General features: G+C 40.2%; 1 protein-coding gene across 4 annotated transcripts in view; it reads right to left on the reverse strand.

Annotated features, from left to right (window-relative positions):
* Positions 1-19,892, reverse strand: part of LOC120858307 (cyclic AMP-dependent transcription factor ATF-7) — a 96,657-nt gene that overhangs the window by 28,265 nt on the left and 48,500 nt on the right. For all 4 annotated transcript variants that reach the window (XM_040234294.1, XM_040234292.1, XM_040234291.1 and 1 more), the window contains one exon: positions 3,635-3,731. In XM_040234294.1, the coding sequence (XP_040090228.1) occupies positions 3,635-3,683 (49 nt within the window). In that variant the 5' untranslated portion in view covers positions 3,684-3,731. The remainder of the gene's footprint in view (positions 1-3,634; positions 3,732-19,892) is intronic.

Below are 19,892 nucleotides of genomic sequence, written 5' to 3' on the forward strand. Positions count from 1 at the left end.
TCTCTAGAGAATCTTCCTGACCCAGGGATTGAACTCATATCTCTTATGTCCCGTGCAATGACAAGTGGGCTCTTTACCACTAGTGCCACCTGGGAAGCCCCTTTTCTCTTTTAGGTCAGTTGAATCTTGTTCTCTGGTCCTAACTCAATTATGATGGTTTTCCTTGCGGTGCTAATCACCTCGGGGATTCATTTCATATTCCAAACCACTAAACCGAATGATAGGGATAGAATGATATTTAAACAATATTTTAAGGAGTGAGACCTGGGGCTAAAATCACTCCTCCTAGCATGATCGATTGGGAATAGTCCAGTGGGATTTTCCATGGAAACAACGTAACTTTTTTTTTTTTTTAATTTAAACAAAACCTCTTCTGAATCAGAGTGTTTGGAAAACTTACCACTAACCTCCCAAAATAGTTTTAAAAGGTTCTCTGGCAGCTTTGGTTGGCCAACGATAAAGCCACTTTCCCTCCATCCTCGGGTGAGTGGAGGTAATACTCCCTTATGCTTAGAGAGTACTTCAGTAAGGGCACATAAAAAATCACAACTCAAGTGGAACAGGACAGGGCAGCTAAGGGCATGGTTACAGCAGAAGAGGGCCTTTTGGATCTCTGATCTGAGGCTCATATAAACTTTTTCCATTCTTGAACAAACAGCCAGAAAATGTATATAAAAAAATCCTTAGCTTACTCTGTCTGATGATTCCAGAGAAATCAACAGGTGTTTATTGAATGCTTTCTGTGTTTTGCTGCTATATGTATAAACTGTGTGTACGTTTGAGGGAGGGAGGGAGGGAGAGATAGAAGTATAGGGGTTTGGGCCAAAAAGAAGATATGGTTCTTGCCATAGAGAACTAAGAGGATGGTTTTTTTTTTTTTTTTGAGGATGTTTTTTAGTTGAGGAAATAAAATTAATTTATATAGAAAGTATCACAGTATACAAAAGATATCTGCCATGTATGGCAGAGAATAAAACTGTTACAGAAATAAAGATAAATTAATGGCAGAGCAATTAGGAAAGATTTCAAGAAGTGGGACTTGAGCTGGGCCTTAAAGAATGGCTTCAGAGGGTAGATGAGAGAGAAGATTAGTAGGCTAAGAGGAGTCAGGCAGGTGAAGGCACAGAGAGAAGCAGGTATGGGCACCAATACATGGATGAGGAGAAAAAGGTATGCACAGGTCAAAAGACAGTCATGTTAGGGATATAAGTTGCATTTAAAGATGGGCAAATACCACAGGGCAAGCTTATAGAGGCTTGAAAACCCAAATAAAAATAGCCTTAAAGTAAGAGAAAATAGAAAGAAAATGACAGATTTTGAGCAGAGGACAAGAATTTCATGAAGTCTGGCTTTTCAACAGAATGCAAGATGGATTAGAATGAGAGTCCAGTCAAGGAGGCCAGCTAGGAGACTATGGAGGAATTCAAGCACACTGATGGTGGATGGCAGGAAGCACAGAAAGGAATACAACAGTCAGAATTGAAGAAAGAATAAAACAATATAAGATTTTGAGAATATTGATATCACTGAATATCAAAGTGGAGGAGCTGGTTTTGGGGACAAGGAATTCCTTAACTGATAGTCACTGACATGAATATCTGAAAACAGAAAGACAATCAAGTAAGTGTTCAGTAGGGGCTGAAATACATGTGAGGTACCAGGTCTTAATTTGGAGATATGAGAATCACCAGACTAGATAGGATAGCTGAAATGTGCAATGGGATGAATGCCCTGAAACAGAAGGCAAAGAATAACAGGGAAACATTTTATCTCTTTGGGACTGTCCTGTATCATTTTCTCTCCCCACTCATGGAGGGTGGCATAGGCATTTCCACGCATTTGGAATAACCTCTCCAGCTTGATAACTCTGCCCCAAATTTGGTGTGTGTGTTCAGTCATTAAACTGTGTCTGACTCTTTGCAACCCTATGGACTGTAGCATGCTGGGCTTCCTTGTCCTTCACTATTTCTCAGAGTTTGTCAGACTCACGTCCATTGAATCGGTGATGCCATCAAACCATCTCATCCTCTGTCACCCCCTTCTCCTGCCCTCAATCTTTCCCAGCATCAGGGTCTTTTCCAATGAGTCAGTTCTTTGCACCAGGTAGCGAAAGTTTTGGACCTTCAGCTTCACCATCAGCCCTTCCAATGAATATTCAAGGTTGATGTCCTTGAGGATTGACTGGTTTGATCTTGCTGTCCAAGGGACTTTCAAGAGCCCCAAATTTACCTCTTTCATAAACTTCTTTGATGAGTTTCACTTAATAATAATTCTCTGAGTACCGATGCTGTTTTTATTATTCACTTATACTTGACTTAAAATACTAAAATTTTTTCCATATATACATGCCCCAACAATAAATTTAAGCATGTGTTGCCTGCATACATGTTTATGTCCTCTCCACTCTTCCAAGGACCTTCCCCAGGCTTTCTTAAGGATCATTAAAGACAATGTCCCCAACTTAAGTCTTTTTCCAGGAATTACAATCTACAAGCTCCCAGCAAAGTGCCTAGTACACACAGTAGATATTCAACAAATAATAAGGTACAGGAGATCTATAGGGCAAGCTCCTTCCTTCATGTACAGAACCAGCACTTTGGCTAGTAGTACTTAGAAAGATTGGGCTTCTCAGGTGATGCAGAGGTAAATAATCCACTTGCCAGTGTAGGAGATGTGGGTTTGATCCCCAGGTTGGGAAGATCCCCTGGAGGTGGAAATGGCAACCCACTCCAGTATTCTTGGCTGGAAAATTCCATGGACGGAGGAGTCTGGCGGGCTACAGTCCATGCGGTTGCAAAGAGTCGGACATGACTGAACACGCGCACACTTAGAGAAATTGTGCCTTACCTGAATTATTAACTGATACAATACAATAATCATCACTAAATTCTCCATTGGTTAAACATTGAGATAAGCTTGCTTAACTCAGGCTAAATCAGAACCCCTCGTGGTATCAAAAGAGCGAGCCCACTTTGTCTACCTGTCTAGCTGAAAATGGCATGAGAGAACTACTGCACTGTTTGAGAGGAGTTGCTGAGAATGCTCCCTTGAGAATGGCACAGGCAAGCAAAACAGTATCTAGAGCAACCAGTGAGAGGTTCCAGGTCACCCAAACTGCCTTAGAAAAGTCCCACTGACTAAGCGTCCTGTTTGCCCTCAGTGGTGTCCGCGGTCACAAAGGGAAGTTGAATTCACGAACTGACAACCCGCCTGCTTGGGGGAAAACTGACACCCAGTGGAAGAGAAGCAGCCAGGCTAGGCCAACTTCCTTGCTTTCTTTTGTTCACCCCTTCGCTGTGGGTAGGGAAAAATGTCAAAGGCATCTTTTGTCTGCAAATCTTCCAAAGTCTTAAAAAGAAGGCAAGGAGGGAACAGACTGAAAGCAGCTAAGACAAAAACCTCAACACACCCACCTCAAAAACCGCAGAACCCAATCTTATATTAAAAACTGAGAGAGTGGAGGGCACAATAGAAACTTGGGAGCTTTTAGTGTTCCTTTCTCCTGATTAAATGCAGATCACATAAGGGCTCTTAATGGGAGAAGGGGAGTACAGCTCCCAGTACATCTGGTCCCTGGTATTAATCTTAACTGTCTGATGATATCAAGGCACGTGGCTTCTGGGGCAGCAAATACCTGCGATGATGACTGAGTCAGTTCGGGCTGGGCCAAATTTCAATGTCATCTCATGCTTGTGTTTATGAACTGCCAGGTGGTCCTCGTTTGTAAATCTCTGAAACGAAACAGAAACAGAGATGTGAAAAAAAAAAAAAAAAGTGACTCAGTGCCCTTTTTAAAATGTTCTACCAAACATCCTACAGTAAGGTTGGTCCCTGGAAAGAGGGACTGGAGAGGGGATGGGAAGGAAGAAAAAAATGGAAATGATGGAAAAGGAGAGGAGATGGATTAAAATAGAGAAAATAGGAAAGGAGAAATGAAGCACTAGAAATCTGGAGGAGAGGGGAAGGGGAAGACCGTAGCACCAACTGCTCTGTAATACCAGGTCCAAATGAGAGAAATGGACAGATTGTTGGTGAAGTGGGATCTAGGCAGGAGGTTCCAAATGAAAAAAACATTAAGGCTAGCTCGTAGCAAGCAAGGGGAAAATAATGTTTAATAATGATAATAAAGAAAGGAGAAGGGAAAGGCTGGGTACTAGTTGGTCATCACGAAAATATAGAAAATTCAGAATGAAGCTCTCCATGGTAGGGCTGAACTGGACTATTTATGAGGGGCTAACAGAGAGATAAATTATGCAGGATTAGGAGAACCATTTAACTTCCTGGCCCCTACAGTGCTGCAGCAGGCGCCTGCCCAGCTATTTGGCTGAGGGTTTTAATGAGCCAGGATGGAGCTGTAGAGGACAGAGGCCCAATGGCCAGAAGTAATGGCACACACCAGCCCCATCGGCCAAATGCTGTCTCCCTTCATCGGGCAGCCCGCCTGGGCTCCATCAGCCATAAAGGGGCCAGTGCAGTGCTGTTGACTACATAATGGTAGAATAAAAATGCAAGCAAAAAAAAAATTTTTTTTTTTTTGTTAGGGTAGGGAGAAGCCTGTAGGCAGGATGAGGGAAGGGAAAAAGGAGATGGTATGGAGATTTTATTTATTTAGGGGATTTGGTGAAAGGACAATGAAAATGTGAGGCTAGGTCTGCCTCAGTTTATGACTAAGTAAGACAGGGTTATTGGACAGTAATTTATGCTCCCCCCTTTCTTTAGAAGGGGGTGGTGAAGAGAACAGATGAACAGCAGTAATTCAAAAGAATGATACCCTCAAAATTCCCTTTGAGGCTGCCTGGCCATGTTCCTCCATTAAAACATGCCTGCAACACAGTAACAGCTTGGATGCTGCAGTTTTCCACAGCTCTTTCACTAGCCAGGCTCTGAAACATGGTTCTATTTGTCTTTTTGTTTCTAAAAATAATGATTGGTTAGTCCTCTTTTTTCACTCTCATTAGTTGGATACACATTTCCCACCAAAACTATTCCTTTGGCTCTCTATCCACAGTTCTTCTTGACTTCAAACCAGTCAGGAGTTGGCTCCATCCTAGCACCTATCCAGGCAAGAAAGCAAAACTGAACTATTTGAATTTATTTTACCTAAAAGCAGCTTTCCCCACATTTTCTCTAAGCTCTATCATAACTGAAGCTTAAGACCTAAAATCCTTCCAGGCTAGGCCTACAAGTCTGAAGGGTAAAGGGAATTTTCAATTAAACATATTAAGAATCAAGAAGTAAAACAGTCAAAAGAAGACGGCCTTAGTTGTTTCCAATGGATCCTGGACAAAACTGAATAGAGTGTGTGGATATTTAGCCAAGAACTTTAGTTTCCTCCATTGTTGGTTAACTTTAGGCAACGCAGACATTGATTAGTTATCATAGGCATCAACTTTTTCAGTCACAGATTTTTCCCTAAGGAAAGGATGGAGAGAGTGGGAAAGTGAGGGAAGAGTCTTTTAACCATGGGTATGACATTTCTAGGTTAAACAAATCAGTGCCAAGGGTTTGGGATTGCTGGGTATTTGGTAAAAGGAAATGGGCAGAACTAGTCTATGAAAGAGGAAAAACAATCACTTTACAGGGACAGGAAGAGTAGCGGATTAGAGTATATGTTTTCAAAATGTACTGGTGATGTTATGACAATCTTTTTTTCAAAAATACATTTATAGGTACTTCAAGGAAATTTTCTGTAGGTAGTCTAAAAAATTTGGCACAATGTTCTAGAATACACAAGAATGACTTTCAAGCAGAAAGTCCTTTTCTACTATCAGAAATCTAGCTTACCCAAAACTGCTTGGGAGAAAGATTTTAAATTTCCAGGCTTTGCTCTAGTTAGGATCATTTAGTATTTTAAAAGGCAACTCCCCTTCTTGTTACAACTTTTCTGCATAGTTGTGATCTGTTTGTTCTCTAGTTCTTGTTCCTCTCTGCTACACAACCCAACTCCCTTCATATCACCCTATTCCCCTTTCAGCGGTTTATTTTTCCCAAACCAACAGCTGGTATATGAAGAGAACTGAACGTAGCTAAAGGGATCTCCCACCCATCAGCATCTCATAGGGTTTTGAAAACTGTGATCAAAGGAAAAAAATTACATCTTCATTTTCACTAAATTCTGCAATTTAGCATTCCTAATTCGTCATAGAAATTGCACATATTCTCATATTACATTAGTTATTATAGGTATCTCAGATTAGCCTTTCTACTCATCACTATTTCAAAATTATGATAGTCACCAGACCTGCCACTAGAACTTACAGACAGTATTATGCTTAAAAAAGCACACGTATTATCAAATATTTTAAAAGTATTTTGATAACTGTATATCAAAATAATCACTTCTTTTGTAATCCTATGTGTTTTATTTTACTGATTTAAAAATATTATTCTGAGGAGGGGATCATAGGCTTCATCAGACTGCCACTGTGGGTTATGACACTACAAAAACTAAGAATCCTTCTGAACTAAATCAGATAGTATGCTTCAGAGGAGGAGTGAAAATGACAGGAGGAGGAGCTTAAGAAGCAGGGCACTGGCATGCTTTGGCTCCAGTCATCTCTCCCTGCTGGAGTAAGGAAGAGAATAAAAGTTTACTCAAGTTTTTTTTTTAATGAAAGAGTGTTGCGGTTTTTTAAATTTCCGGTTGTGCTGGTATTTGTTGCTGCACATGGGCTTTCTCTAGTTGCTGCACACGGGCTTTCTCTAGTTGCGGAGAGTAGGGGCTACTCTCTAGTTGTGGTGCATGGGCTTCTCTCGCTGTGGAGCACAGGCCTCAGGCACATGGGGTCAGTAGTTGTGGCCCAGGGGCTCATTAGAGATATGGCTTGAGGGGCCCAGAGCACCAGCTCAGTAGCTGTGATGCAGGGGCTTAGTTGCTCCATGACATGTGGCATTTTCCCGGACCAGGGATTGAACCCATGTTCCCAGCACTGGCAGGTATATTGCTGTTCGCCGCACCACCAGGGAAGTCCTATACTTTTTTTTTTTAAATCAAAGTGAATGTCAATCTGGCTATTATTTTCATTGTTCCTTATATTCTCTCTTGTTATATTTAAGAGTTAACTCAAGAATTTTCTGCAGTGAAGTGTCAGTTGCTCAGTCGTGCCTGACTCTTTGCGACCCCATAGACTGCAGCCCACCAGGCTTCTCTGTCTTCTTCTTTTCTAGGCAAGAGTACTGGAGTGGGTCGCCATTTCCTTCTCCAGGGGATCTTCCTGATCCAAAGATTGAACCTGGGTCTCCTGCACTGCAGGCAGATTCTCTACCAACTGAGCTATGAGGGAAGCCTCTAGGTGAATCTTGAACCACATGCTTAAGGAAACCATCCCTTTAAAAGCAATTTCTCAATTAAAAAGTCTAAAATTATTAAGTGATAAAAATTTGACCTTATTAAAAATAGATGATTCTATTGAATTAAATAAAATGGGTAGAGGGATTCCTTAAAAGGATCTCCTTTTTGAATTACTGCCCATTTAAAAATCCAGCTCTCTCATTTGTTAATACAGTTAGTGAGTCTTCCTTTGTTCTTTGCTCTTACCTATTACTAAGGTTTTGGCATAGAGCCACTCAACTTAGGGAATATTCACTTTGGTTGTAGAGTAAAAAATGATAATTTTCAATAAATGTGTAGATATTAACCATCTCCAAGACAACTGAGGGTTGATATTATTCAAAATTGGACTGAAGAATTTAAGTTATACTGGATCACGAAGGCAGTTTATATGCCTTGGGAGAAGATGTAAATAGTAACACAATAAAGTTGAGAGTCTTATTTGCCCAAATAAATGAATCAGGACAGCTTCTTGGCATAAATGGGAGAGGGAAAGTATTATGTGCTAATTTGTACCATAGCTAGAGACCAAGATGACTTAGATTTGCCCTATCCAAAGACCTGGGTTCGATCCCTGGGTTGGGAAGATCCCCTGGAGAAGGAAATGGCAACCCACTCCAGTACTCTTGCCTGGAGAATCCCATGGAGGGAGGAGCCTGGTAGGCTACTAGTCCATGGGGTCGCAAAGAGTCGGACACAACTGAGCGACTTCACTCACTCAGCCACATGTGGTTATTGAGCACTTGAAATGTGGTTAGTTCAAATTAAGATGTACTGTCCTGTACTGTACACACAACGGTTTCCCAGGTGGTTCAGTGGGTGAAGAATCTGCCTGCAATGCAGGAGACACAGGAGACATGGGTTCCATCCCTGGGTCAGGAAGATATTGGAAGAGAGCATGGCAACCCACAACAGTATTCTTGCCTTTAGAATTCCATGGACAGAGGGAGCCTGGCGGGCTACAGTCCATAGGGTCGCAAACAGCTGGACACGACTAAAGCACCCATTCATGCATGTACTAAGTCAAAGCACATACTGGATTCTGAAGACTTAGTATGAAAAATGAAAAAGAGAACGTAAAATATCTCAATTTTATTTTGATTATATGTTAAAATGATATTTTGAATATATTGGCTTAAATAAAATATATTATTAAAATTAATGTCACCTGTTTATTTTTACTTTTTAATGTGGCTAGGAGGAAATTCAATACTACTTATGTAGCTCGCATTTTGTGACTTGCAATACATTTCTTTTGGAGAGCTCTGATCTAGATAACATGCCTGAAGATCTAATGGGAATTTTAATTATGTGCCACACTTGATTTTTTTTTTTTCCCTCCAAATTAACTTTTTTGGCCTCACTGCACAGCTTGTGGGATTTTAGTTCACCCACCAGGAATGGAACCCATGTCCCCTGCAGTGGAAGCACAGAGCCCTAACCACTGGACTGCTAGTGAAGTCCCAAACCTGATTCCCCTCAAACACTTTTTCTCTAAATACAGTTTACACTCTATGGTAGTGGTTCTCAAATAGGGGCAATTCTGCCCCTCAGGGGACACTTGGCAATGTAACAATTGCTTATTACAACCCAGGGAATGCTACTACTTAACTATAGAGGGCAGAGGCCTGGGAAATGCACTGGACAGCTCCCTAAAACAAAAAATTACCTGACCCCAAATGTCATTTGTGTCTCTGCTGAGAAACTCTGCTTCAAGATAACAGGGAAAAGAAAAAACAAACAAACAAAAAGGCTGTTTTTTAGTTTCCTTTGCCAAACTGCCAACACATGTTTTTGGATATGAAACTTGGAAGGAAAAAAAACACAGGCAGAAAACTCGCAACCTCATTTCAGAAAATGGCTGATGTACTGCCAATCTGCAAATACTTAGGAGAGGGAAATTAGAAAGATGAGACAGAAGGCACTGTAATTGGGAGAAGAACAGACTAAATGCAGTTCTCATGCACTGCCTTGTTAAGTAGCAAAGCTGCTGCTGCTAAGTCACTTCAGTCGAGTCCGACTCTGTGCGACCCCACAGACGGCAGCTCACCAGGCTCCCCCGTCTCTGGGGACCAAAAAAGCAAATCGCCTATTTTCCTTTCTGGCTATTTTGGATTTTCACTCCTCAACAGAGGAAAAAAAATATCAAGAAAGGAAATTTTCTTAGTTTAAAAAGCATAAAAGAGACTACAGGACTATGAGGAAGTCAATCTGAAAAGTGATATTAGTATTAGAACGGGCATAGAAGGTATAGTTTTGGTAAAAAATACTTTCCATTTCTAGGATGTTTCATTCTCACCCAGTCTCCTGTAATAAGAAACTGGACTCCCACCTACTAGCAAACTGACTAAATAAACTAAGAAGAACTGACTAAATTAATAAACTAAAAGAACTAAGTAAAAAGTTAGGAATGGCTTAAAGAACAAGCACAGTGGGAACTGGAAATCAGGAATACATGTCAGTGAATGAAGCCCTAAATTTTTAAAAAGTTGATGTATAATGTATATAAACTGCAAAAATCTCAAGTGTAGAGCTCAATGAATTTTTATATAAGTATGAAAAGAAATAAAGTAAAGTGTTAGTTGCTCAGCTGTGCCTGACTCTTTGCAATCCCATGGACTGTACTGTGTTAGGCTCCTCTGTCCATGGGATTCTCCAGGCAAGAATACTAGAGTGGGTTGCCATTCCCTTCTCCAGGGGACCTTCCTGACCCAGGGATTGAACCCAGGTTTCCCACATTGCAGGCAGATTCTTTACTGTCTGAGCCACAGGGAAGCCTATGCTGCTGTAATCACAACCCAGGTCAAGATATAAAACATTTCAGGCACCCCAGAAGGAACCCTCATACCCCACTTTCCTTAAGATTTTAAATGAAATAGTTATATAAAATTTAGTACCTGGCACACAGTATATATTCAGTTAGCTCTCCCCTCTTTCCCTCTTTAAATCTTAAGGTAGACAGGTATATTTAAAAATTAGCTTTTCTTTGTAGAATAACTCTAAATAAGTCAATGCAGAGAGTTTTTTTTCCTAATCCCGTTAAGACAAGTTTCCCAGACACTTATTGAAACAGCACCACTAAACAGAATTGAAGAGAAGGCTCAGGGCAAATGAGAGCTTAGCCCAAACTAAAGATAAATTTTTGTCTATTGACTTTGAGCCAGGCATAAGCATATGGGCATTAGAAATGTAGTAGTTTTAAGCTAAGTCCTTGGTAAATTTTTGTGACCAGTGAAATTTCTGTGCAATATGTGCTCCACCCTTAGCCAAATTCATTCCTGAAATGTTGTTTTTGGCCACCACAGCTCCAGTTTCCATGTGGATTTGCCTCACATTTTAAAATGCTCTTATATCCTGACCTATGATTAATTCACGTCCCTTTCCTTGTTTTAGAAGAGTAGACTGGGGGAAGGAGACAAATCAGAACTCTTTAGTTACTAGGAAATGAGTCCTGGATACCTAAACTATCAGGGAACTGAGTTTCTACTTGTGATAGTCTGAAAAATCACTTATGCTGAAACCTAACCATACTCTTCCCCCAAGTTGGTGGGTTTGGCAGCACTTCATGAACAGAATAGCTTTCTTTTATTATAATATCTAGACTCGGGCATATCCTGATGAAAGAAAATAGTTTGAAAAAGCAGGAGAAAACTGATAACTATAGGTAGAAAGCTCTAGAATATAGTGATATTGGTGCTGAGCAGGGTGGAAAGAATAGCTGACCTTTTTGAAAACACTATTTCATCACTTCAACTGATCATGTATTCTGAAAGAACAAACTGGGAGATTTTATGCTTCTCACCCTCACTGGAGAACTTCTATTCCCAGTGCAAGATATCATTTAGGTTTGGAAAAGCGGGGAAATGGAGAAGGGAAGGGACTAAACACACACACCTCAATCCAACATAACTTTCATTTGCACCTTAGTCAATCTTAGGTTCCTGCTTTCTACTTCAAGATGCTGCTGTTTATGAAATGAGTCACACATCCTGCTTTGAATGCTTCATGGCTCTTGAATGAATCATTTCAAAGCACAGGATTGTTCAACAAATAAATACAACCACAGCAGCAGCAGCAGCTCACAGGCTGCATGTGTGAGCAAGGTAATTTATAGAGGAAAAATAAGAACAGGAAACTTCTTCCCAAAATATTCCAAGAGAAAAATGTTGTCAGGGGAATGAACGATATAAACTGAAGGGAGGGGGAAAAAAATCCAACAAACTGTACCTAAAGAAAATCCTTCTGTCTGTGGATTGAGACATTTTCTGCTTGGAAAAAGCTGTTTGAGTGTCTTAAAAAGAAGATTTTGGCAGTTGACTAAATTAGTCCATTGGAAAAAGAAAGAATTTTTAGAGGAGAGACATTATTTTACAGTTGGCCTGGCAGAGAAGCCATCTGATAGAATACAAGCCGCTCAAGTGCAAGAATCCTCATTTGTTTGTTTGTGGAAGTACCACGTGCACTTTGAACAGTACCTGCACACAGTGGATGCTTAATAAACATTTGTTGAATAGATGCCAACTAGCATAGCATATAGGAGAAGGCAATGGCACCCCACTCCAGTACTCTTGCCTGGAAAATTCCATGGATGGAAGAGCCTGGTAGGCTGCAGTCCATGGGGTCGTGAAGAGTCGGACACAACTGAGAAACTTCACTTTCACTTTTCACTTTCATGCACTGGAGAAGGAAATGGCAACCCACTCCAGTGTTCTTGCCTGGAGAATCCCAGGGACGGGGGAGCCTGGTGGGCTGCCATCTCTGGGGTCGCACAGAGTCAGACACAACTGAAGCGACTTAGCAGCAGCAGCAGCAGCAGCAGCATAGCACATTAAGGGTGATAAAGCACCCCCAACTTAGAAAACTCTTATTCATGTGTACAATGATGGGAGTATTTTCATTATCAATATTCAAAAGGGGAGTTGATATTATTATAAACATTAGATCTTTTCTATAGAACTAAAGGCTGGGCCCAGTGAGGACCAAGAATACCCTAATGGGAGGAGCTTAGAATAAGAAACAAATTGAATTTCAAGAATTAAGACAACATGAAAAGGTCAAAACAATAGCAAAAGGGATTTAAATCACTGGGAAGAATTTCTCAACTCTGAGGGTGAGGGGGCTGAAATTGTTCCCAAAGGAGATTTTAAAGGAATGTAAAATGTATAGTTTTCTGGACCTCTTTTATTTTTATAACTATTTTCTCCTATTCTTCCATTAGTGCTTTCTATCCAGGTGAGTCTCTCCTGATCTGCAAAATCCACTTGTTCTCAATTTTGTGCCTACACACAATCCCTCTACTCTCAGACATGCCTTTCTCTCTCACCTCAGTTTATCTAAATACTATAACCTTCCAAGGCTCAGCTGAAACCCAACTGCTTTTTGAAAGCTTCTCTAATGATTCTAACCTTCAGTAGTCTAACTTCCCTGAACTTGTATGGTACTTTGAACAATCTGCACCATACAATTTAGAATTCTAGTCTACATGGTCTCACAGTTTTATCCTTTAAAGTGGATTATAAACTACCAGACGGTTAAAAATGTATCCTACACTTATTTTTTTTTGGTCATGTCAAGTGGCTTTCAGAATCTCAGTTCCCCAACTGGGGACTGAACCAGGCCCTAGCAGTGATGGTGCTGAATTCTGACCATTGGACCGCCAGGGAATTCCCCATACTTATTCTTTACCCTTCCAACCAACCCTATCTTGGGGCTTAACTTGGCAGAGAGCACACAACGGGTACTCAATAAATTCCTTTTCCAGTGATTCAGTGCAGTTCAGTTGCTCAGTCGTGTCCGACTCTTTGCGACCCCATGAATCGCAGCACACCAGGCCTCCCTGTCTATCACCAACTCCCGGAGTTCACCCAAACTCATGTCCACTGAGTCGGTGATGCCATCCAGCCAACTCATTCTCTGTCGTCCCCTTCTCCTCCTGCCCCCAATCCCTCCCAGCATCAGAGTCTTTTCCAATCAGTCAGCTCTTTGCATGAGGTGGCCAAAGTATTGGAGTTTCAGCCTCAGCATCAGCCCTTCCAATGAACACCCAGGACTGATCTCCTTTAGGATGGACTGGTTGGATCTCCTTGCAGTCCAAGGGACTCTCAAGAGTCTTCTCCAACACCACAGTTCAAAAGCATCAATTCTTCGGTGCTCAGCTTTCTTCACAGTCCAACTCTCACATCCATACATGACCACTGGAAATACCATAGCCTTGACTAGACGGACCTTCGTTGGCAAAGTAATGTCTCTGCTTTCTAATACGCTATCCAGGTTGGTCATAACTTTTCTTCCAAGGAGTAAGCATCTTTTAATTTCATGGCTGCAATCACCATCTACAGTGATTTTGGAGCCCAGAAAAATGAAGTCTGACACTGTTTTCACTGTTTCCCCATCTATTTCCCATGAAGTGATGGGACCAGAGGCCATTCGTTTTCTGAATGTTGAGCTTTAAGCCAACTTTTTCACTCTCCTCTTTCACTTTCATCAAGAGGCTTTTTAGTTCCTCTTCACTTTCTGCCATAAGGGTGGTGTCACCTGCATATCTAAGATTATTGATATTTCTCCCGGCAATCTTGATTCCAGCTTGTGCTTCCTCCAGCCCAGCGTTTCTCATGATGTACTCTGCACAGAAGTTAAATAAGCAAGGTGACAATATACAGCCTTGATGTACTCCTTTTCCTATTTGGAACCAGTTTGTTGTTCCATGTCTAGTTCTTACTGTTGCTTCCTCACCTGCATATAGGTTTCTCAGGAGGCAGGTAGGTGGTCTGGTATTCCCATGTCTTTCAGAATTTTCCACAGTTTATTGTGATCCACACAGTGATTAGGTCAAGTTTTACACAGTGGTATAACTGTTGAAAAGCTTTTATCACCTTTAGATTCTAAGACCTTTAACAGGTACACTTTCAGAATGATCTGCTTCCTTTCTATCTCCATTTCCAAAGTATATTTCACTATGCAAATAAATGAGAATCAATGTATCCCCCTACTATTTTGTTAGATACCAGGTTCCCTTTATTATAGAAAGGCACTTTGGACACTTTCAGTAACTGCAGTTATATTGTTGTATGAAAGGGCATTCAAGCCATGGCTTGTGGATCAATTTACTGTCTTTGGGTATCTGATGCCATCACTGAATTTTGGTTAGTTTAGCTGCAAAGTCATGTCCAACTCTTTGCGACCCTATGGACTGTAGCCCACCAGGCTCCTCTGTTCATGGGATTTTCCAAGCAAAAAATACTGGAGTGTGTTGCCATTTCCTTCTCCAGGGGATTTCCCCACCCAGGGATTGAACCTGGGCCTCCTGCATTGCAAGCAGATTCTTTACCAACTGAGCCACCTGGGAAGGCCTCACTGAACTTTACTACCAACTAAAATGCTCTGTGCAAAAAAAATATCAATTCATCAACAGCAACCTTTTCCTTCTTCACTCCCCAAACCACCAGTGGTAGTTTTAATCACATCCTTTTAAGCATTTTCTTTTAGGATCCCAATTACTTGAATTTTATTGGACAGAATATCATCAGCAATACACAGAAGTCAAGCCATGTCAAGAACTGGATTCCTCCCTTTACAATGTTTGCCCTGGAGTATCTGACAAGAGGAAAAGATACATTACAATCAAACTGACAAACCAGTTGGCATTTTGAAAAAGAATATTCAAACCTATTGTCAACACTGAATTGCTGGATCTTCACTGTTAGGATCTGGGATTAACACTAACACATTATTCATAACATACAGACAAAGGATGCAAAGTTTTAAATGCTTAGCCACACCTGATCACTCATTTTTATTTTTGTTCCGGTTCCCTCCTCCTGTTTATGACAAATGTGAAAAATCATGAGCCCCACGGGTAGTGTTTTTTGCCAAGTAAGTTACAGGTGCCTAATAAATCACAGCAGAAAGGAAAAGAGCTCCAAAGGTCATACAGGCCAACCCCAACCAGGGACTGGGTAGTGTGGAAAAAGGAATGGCAAATATAATTTCTTGTGAGTTTTATAACTGAATAAAATTAGGTATTTTATTTTTACTTTATTTATGGATGTTACTTATTATGGGACTGAGAAATATAATCTTACTTCAGGTTTCAATGTACTTAGAAAGTCCTGGTCATCTCAACTTCTATGGGATCCCCTAGTATCACAGTAAAGCAGGAAGTGTAAATCTTCCCTCCTCCTCCTCTTGCTCTTTTTTTTCTAATTGTGATAAAATACACATGACATAAAATTTATCATATAAGCTGTTTTACCTGTACAGTTCGGTGGTGTTAAATACATTCATATTATTGTGCACCCATCACCAACATCCACCCCACATAACTCTCTCTTGTAGAAATGTACCTCTATACCCATTAAAAAGTAACTCTTCATTTTCCCCTCCCCACTCTCTGGCAATCACCATGATATTTTCTGTCTTTAAGATTCTGACTATTAGGCAATGGCACCCTACTCCAGTACTCTTGCCTGGAAAATCCCATGGACGGAGGAGAATGGTGGGCTGCAGTCCATGGGGTCCTAAGAGTTGGGCACAACTGAGCGACTTCACTTTCACTTTTCACTCTCATGCATTGGAGAAGGAAATGGCAACTCACTCCAGTGTTCTTGCCTGGAGAATCCCAGGGGCAGGGGATCCTGGTGGGCTGCTGTCTATGGGGTCGCACAGAGTTGGACATGACTGAAGCAACTTAGCAGCAGCAGCAAGAACCTTATATGAGTGAAATCAAGTGGTATTTGTCTGTGACTTATTTCACTCAGCACATCCATGCTGTCGAATACTGCAGAATTTCTTTTTAAGGCTGCATGAAAACCCACTGTATGTGTATATACCACATTTTGTTTATCCAGTTATCAGTAAATGGACAGCTGGGTTGTTTTATATTTTAACTACTGTGATAATGCTTTGAATACAGTTGTATATATATCTCTGCGTTTAATTCTTTCGGGTATATATCCAAAAGTGGAACTGCTGGATTGTATATCAACAAATAGTAATTCTATTTCTAATTTTTTGAGGGAACTATCATACTGTCTTCCTCATTGGCTGTACCATCTTACATTCCCACCAACAATGCACAAGCGTTCTAATTTCTCCATATCCTTGACAACACTTGCTATTATCTGGGTGGTTTTTTTTTGTTGTTGTTGTTCTTGAAGCATTCATTCTAATGGGTGTGAAGTAGTTATCACTGTAGTGTTAATTTCCATTTCCCTAGTGATTAATGATATTGAATATTTTTTCATGACTGGTTGGTTATTTGTATATCTTTTTTGGAGAAATGTCTATTCAAGGCTTTTTGCCCATTAAAAAAAATTATTTATTTTTAATTGGGGGATAACTGCTTTACAATGTTGTGGTGGCTTCTGCCATATATCAACATGAATCAGCCATAGGTATACATATGTCCCCTCTCTCTTGAACCTCCCTCCCACCTCCCATTCCATCCCACACCTCCACGTCATCATAGAGCACCAGGTTGAGCTCCCTGCGTCATATGGCAAATTTCTGCTGCTATCTGTTTTACATATGGAAATGTGTATGTTCCAATGCTGCTCTCAATTCATCCCACCCTCCCCTTCCTCCACTGTGTCCACAAGTCTGTTCTCTATGTTGCATTTCCATTGCTGCCCTGCAATAGGTTCATCAATACCATTTTTCTTGATTCCACATATATGTGTTAATATATGATATTTATTTTTCTCTTTCTGACTTAATTTTACTCTCTATAATGGGCTCTAGGTTCATCCACCTCACTAAGTGACTCAGATGTGTTCTTTTTAATGGCTAAATAATATTCCATTGTGTATCGATGTACCACAAATTCTTTATCCATTTGTCTGTTGATGGACATCTAGGCTGCCTCCATGTCCTGGCTATTATAAACAGGGCTGCAGTGAACACAGGGGTACATGTGTCTTTTAGAATTGTGGTTTTCTCAAAGTATATGCCCAGTAGTGGGATTGCTGGGTCATATGGTAGCTTTATTCCTAGTTTTTAGAGAAATCTCCATACTGTTCTCCATAGTGGCCATATCAATTTACATTTCCACAAACAGGGTACTGCCAGGGCTTCCCTGGTGGCTCAGCATTGAAGAATCTGCCTGCCAATGCCTGCCAGTGACAGTGATGCAGGTTCAATTTCTGGGTTGGGAAGATCCCTGGAGAAGGAAATGGCAACCCACTGTAGTATACTTGCCTGGGAAATCCCACGGACAGGGAAGCCTGGTGGGCAACAGACCATGAGGTTGCAAAAGGTCAGCCATAACTCAGCAGCTAAATAACAACAGTGTAAGAGGGTTCCCTTTTCTCCACATACTCTCCAGCATTTACCATTGGTAGTTTTTTTCTTTTTATGATGGCTATTCAGACCAGTATGAGATGATACCTCTTTGTAGTTTTGATTTGCATTTCTCTAATAATAAGCAATATTGAGCATTTTCCATGTGATTATTAGCCACCTGTATAGCTTCTTTATAGAAATGTCTGTTTAAGTCTTCTGCCCATCTTTTGATTGTTTGCTTTTCTGCCATTGAGCTGCCTGAGCTGCTTGTGTATTTTGGAGATTAATCCTTTGTCAGTAGCTTCATTTGCAATTATTTTCTCCATACTGAGGGTTGTCTTTTCATCTTATGGTTTCCTTTGCTGTGCAAAAGCTTTTAAGTTTAATTAGATCCCATTTTTGTTTTTAATTTCTATTACTCCAGGAGGTAGGTCATAGAGGATCTTGCTGTGATTTATATCAAAAGAGTGTTCTGCCTATGTTTTCCTCTAATAGTTTTATAGGTTCTGGTTTTATATTTAACTCTTTAAACTATTTTGATTTTATCTTTGTGTATGGTGTTAGGAAGTGTTCTAATTTAATTCTTTTACATATAGCTGTCCAGTTTTTCCAGCACCACTTACCAAAGAGACTATCTTTTCTCCACTGCATATCGTTTCCTCCTTCTCAAAGATAAGGTGCCTATAGGTGCGTGGGTTTACCTTAGGGCTATCTTATTCCATTGGTCTATATTTCTGTTTTTGTGCCAGTACCATACTGTCTTGATGACTGTAGCTTTGTAGTATAGTCTGAAGTCAGGAAAATTGATTCCTCCAGCTTCATTCTTCTTTCTCAAGATTGCTTTGGCTATTCAGGGTCTTTGTGTTTCCATATGAATTGTGAAAATTTTTGTTTTATTTCTGTGAAAAGTACCATTGGCAATTTGATAGAAAGCGAAAAGTGAAATTGTTAGCCACTCAAGTTGTGTCTGACTCTTTGCGACGCCATGGTCTGTCCATGGAATTCTCCAGGCAAGAACTTGATATGGATTGCATCAAATCTGTAGATTGCTTTGGGTAGTATTTAGTAATTTTCACAATATTGATTCTTCTAATCCAAGAACATGGTATATCTCTCCATCTGTTTATGTCATCTTTGACTTCATCGGTGTCTTATAGTTTTCTGCTCTTTTGTCTCCTTGTTTATTTTGTCTCTTTGTTTATTCCTAGTTATTCTTCTTATTGTAATGGTGAATGGGACTGATTCCTTAATTTCTCTTTCTGATTTTTCATTGTTAGTATACAGAAATACAAGGGATTTCTGTGTATTGACTTTGTATCCTATGACTTCTAAATTCACTGATTAGCTATAGTAATTTTCTGATCATACCTATAGGGTTTTCTACATATAGTATCATGTTGTCTGTAAACAGTGAGAGTTTTACTTCTTTTTCAACCTGAATTCCTTTTATTTCTTTTTCTTCTCTGACTGCCATGGCTAGGACTTCCAAAATTATGCTGAATAACAGTGGCAAGAGTGTTGCCCATTTCTTAATTGGTTGCTTTGTTGTTGCTGAGTTTTATTTTTTGTATTTTTAAATTTTATTTTCTGTTTTGGCCACACTATGTCTTTACTGTTATGTGAGGGCTTTCTCTAGTTGCGCTGAGCGTGAGTTACTTCCTAGTTGTGGTGCGTGGGCTTCTCACTGCTGTGGCTTCTCTTGTGGAACACAGGCCCTAGAGGGCCCAGGCTTCAGTAGCTGCAGCTCACAGTCTTTAGAGCACAGGGTTAGTAGTTGAGGTGCACAGGCTTAGTTGCTGCACAGCATGTAGGATCTTTCCAGACCAGGGATTGAACTGGTATCCCGTGTGCTGGCAGGCAGGTTCTTAACCACTGGACACCACTAAGGAAGACCTGTTGTTGAGTTTTAGAAGTTTTCTATACATTCTGGGTATTAATCCATTATCTGATATATGACTTGCAAACATTTTCTCCCATCGTGTAGGTTGCCTTTTCACTGTGGATACTGTCTTCAAATGTATAAAAAAAATTTAACTTAAATAAAATCCAATCTGTTTTTTTCTTACTTGTTCCTTTGGTGTTATATCCAAGAAATCACTGCCAAATCCAGTATCATGAAGCATTTGTCCTATTTTTCTTCTAAGAGTTTTCTATACAGTCATTACATATTTTTACTGCACTGAAACTTTTATTAACATAGAATATCCTTCTTTATCTTTTGTAACTTTTTTTTTAAACTTTCACTTTGATCTAAAATCTATTTATTCTTATATCAGTATAGTCA

This window comes from Oryx dammah, unplaced genomic scaffold (genome assembly GCF_014754425.2).
Source record: "Oryx dammah isolate SB20612 unplaced genomic scaffold, SCBI_Odam_1.1 HiC_scaffold_29, whole genome shotgun sequence".
NCBI lineage: Eukaryota > Metazoa > Chordata > Mammalia > Artiodactyla > Bovidae > Oryx > Oryx dammah.